Here is a 2,571-nt window from a genome sequence, read left to right on the forward strand (position 1 = left end):
GTTTAACATCTGGATCATATAACAGAAAATTTACCTCTATAAGATTTTCAGCATTGGTATATGTATCATAGGTTGGTAGAGAAATCCGATCTATAAAACATTGAGAAGGATGTTCAACGTCTTCTTCATGTTGAAACTCTTCATCTTGACCACGCTGTTCCCAAACCAAAACATGATTGTGATACGGGTTCTCGAAATTAGATTCTGAATCGCGACCGTCAATATCGCGATACATCTCTATGTTTTGTGCCGCTAGACAACAGGTTACCTTCACAACCTGCTTTTGCAAGTCTTCAATCATTGAGAGGTGCCTTGCCTAATAATCTTATCTATTCTTCATCGAGTTTGTTAGCCTCCAGGCAAGTCCTTCTCTATATATAGTACCATCTTAAGGGTTCTGTGGACAAACTCAACATTTAATTTCTTAATGGCTAATATGGGAGTTTTAGGGCCGGCAATGCTTTCATTGCTCGCAATATTGCTTCTCTCTTTCTCATGGCAAACATCGGGATCATCTTCTGGGTCCTTTATTCACTGCCTTTTGAACCATTTTCAGCCCTCATCTCACCCAATCTCTGCAGCAATATTTACTCCCAGCAATTCCTTCTACTCTTCTGTTTTCAAATCTTACATCCGAAACCTTCGATTCAACACCTCCACAACCCACAAACCTTTTCTCATTCTCACTGCTTTGCATGAGTCCCACATTCAAGCAGCAGTACTTTGTGCTCAAAAGCATAACCTCCAAATGAAAATTCGCAGCGGAGGCCATGACTTCGAGGGCGTGTCATACGTGTCCGAAGTCCCATTCTTTATCCTTGACATGTTCAATCTCCGTTCCATTCACATTGACGTGGAAAGTGAGACTGCTTGGGTCCAGGCTGGAGCAACTCTTGGCGAACTTTACTATAGAATTGCTGAGAAAAGTAAAGCGCATGGCTTTCCCGCTGGCGTTTGTCCCACCGTCGGTGTCGGTGGGCATTTCAGCGGAGGTGGCTATGGCAATATGATGAGAAAGTACGGCCTCTCAGTGGATAACATTGTTGATGCACAACTAGTTGATGTTAGAGGCAGACTTCTTGACAGAAAATCTATGGGAGAAGATCTGTTTTGGGCTATTAGAGGCGGCGGAGGAGCAAGCTTCGGCGTCATCGTTTCGTACAAAATCAACCTTGTTCGCATGCCGGAAACTGTAACTGTTTTCCAGGTCGCCAAGACATTAGAAGAGAATGCCACGGACATCGTGCATCGGTGGCAACATGTCGCAGATAAGCTGGATAAAGACCTTTTCATTAGGCTTATCCTGGACGTGGTAAATGGAACCAATGGAAAGAAGACTGGAAGGGCTTCGTTCATCGCCTTGTTTCTTGGAGACTCCGAAAGACTTGTCTCGGTCATGAGCAAGAGCTTCCCTGAATTGGGTTTGAAGAAATCTGATTGCAATGAAACCAGCTGGCTTCAATCTGTGCTTTACTGGGCAAGCTTCCCCCTTGGGACGACAAACGATGTTTTGCTGAGCCGAACATATCAAGCTCTAGCCTATCAGAAGAGGAAATCAGACTATTTGAAGAAGCCCATTTCAAAGGATGGTTTGGAGGTTATTTGGAAGAGATTGATTGAGCTGAAGTCGGTGATGCTGACTTTCAACCCATATGGTGGAAGAATGGCTGAGATTCCCGCTGAGGAAACGCCTTTCCCACATCGGGCCGGGAACCTAGCAAAGATACAGTACGCCGCAAACTGGAATGAGGCGGGGAAGAAGGTGACGGATAACTATATAAATTTGACAAGAAAGCTTTACAGCTACATGACTCCATACGTGTCCAAGAATCCAAGGGAGACATTTTTCAACTACAATGATCTTGATTTGGGCATCAACCATAACGGCAAGAAAAGCTACCAGGAAGGAAGAGTTTATGGGATCAAGTATTTCAAGGGTAACTTCAATAGGTTGGTAAAGATTAAGACTAAGGTTGATCCAGGTAACTTCTTTAGGAATGAACAAAGCATCCCTACTTTTGGAAATGATTCATGTATTATTAGTGCACAACTTCAAAACACTTTAGGGTGGGATTCATTGTATATGTCATATCTCAATGTGCCTTGAAATTGTGCACAAATTGTACGCTACAAGCATTTTTAGCATTTTTCCCCTACTCTTGTCTATCTAAGGAAGTAGCTTGGTGCACGTCTAGGATTTGTTGTTTACTATGTACCATTGAAATATAATTTAAGTCTTCGTTGAAAAAACAAAGCATTGGTATGTAAAAGTTACGTGAAAGTAAAATATTTTTAAAGGGAAAAGTACACATAACCCCCTCAAACTACCATCTCATTGTCAATGTCCCCCCTAAACTACCAATTGTGTTAATGTCCCCTCCTAAACTATTAAAAACTATCAATGTCCCCCTAATGACAAAAATACCCTTCATAAAATTATTAAAATAAAATAAAAACTAAAAAAATATTTTAAAAAAATATAAAATAAAAAAAATTATACCAAAAAAAAAAATTAAAACTGGTTTTTCTTTTTCTTTTTTTCGTTTGTTTTTTTTTTTTTTAAAAAAATTG

General features: G+C 40.4%; 1 protein-coding gene across 1 annotated transcript; it reads left to right on the forward strand.

Moving 5' to 3' along the window:
• Positions 1-225: 225 nt before the first annotated feature.
• On the forward strand, positions 226-2,174 carry LOC133868626 (berberine bridge enzyme-like 8). Its single transcript, XM_062305558.1, has one exon. The coding sequence runs from the start codon at positions 428-430 to the stop codon at positions 2,105-2,107; it is 1,680 nt and encodes a 559-aa protein (XP_062161542.1). The 5' UTR covers positions 226-427; the 3' UTR covers positions 2,108-2,174.
• Positions 2,175-2,571: the final 397 nt, after the last annotated feature.

Source organism: Alnus glutinosa, chromosome 5, assembly GCF_958979055.1.
Source record: "Alnus glutinosa chromosome 5, dhAlnGlut1.1, whole genome shotgun sequence".
Lineage (NCBI taxonomy): Eukaryota > Viridiplantae > Streptophyta > Magnoliopsida > Fagales > Betulaceae > Alnus > Alnus glutinosa.

Excerpts from the sequence above, each read along its gene's own strand:
- LOC133868626 (XM_062305558.1), top strand. The coding sequence starts at position 428 with ATGGCTAATATGGGAGTTTTAGGGCCGGCAATGCTTTCATTGCTCGCA.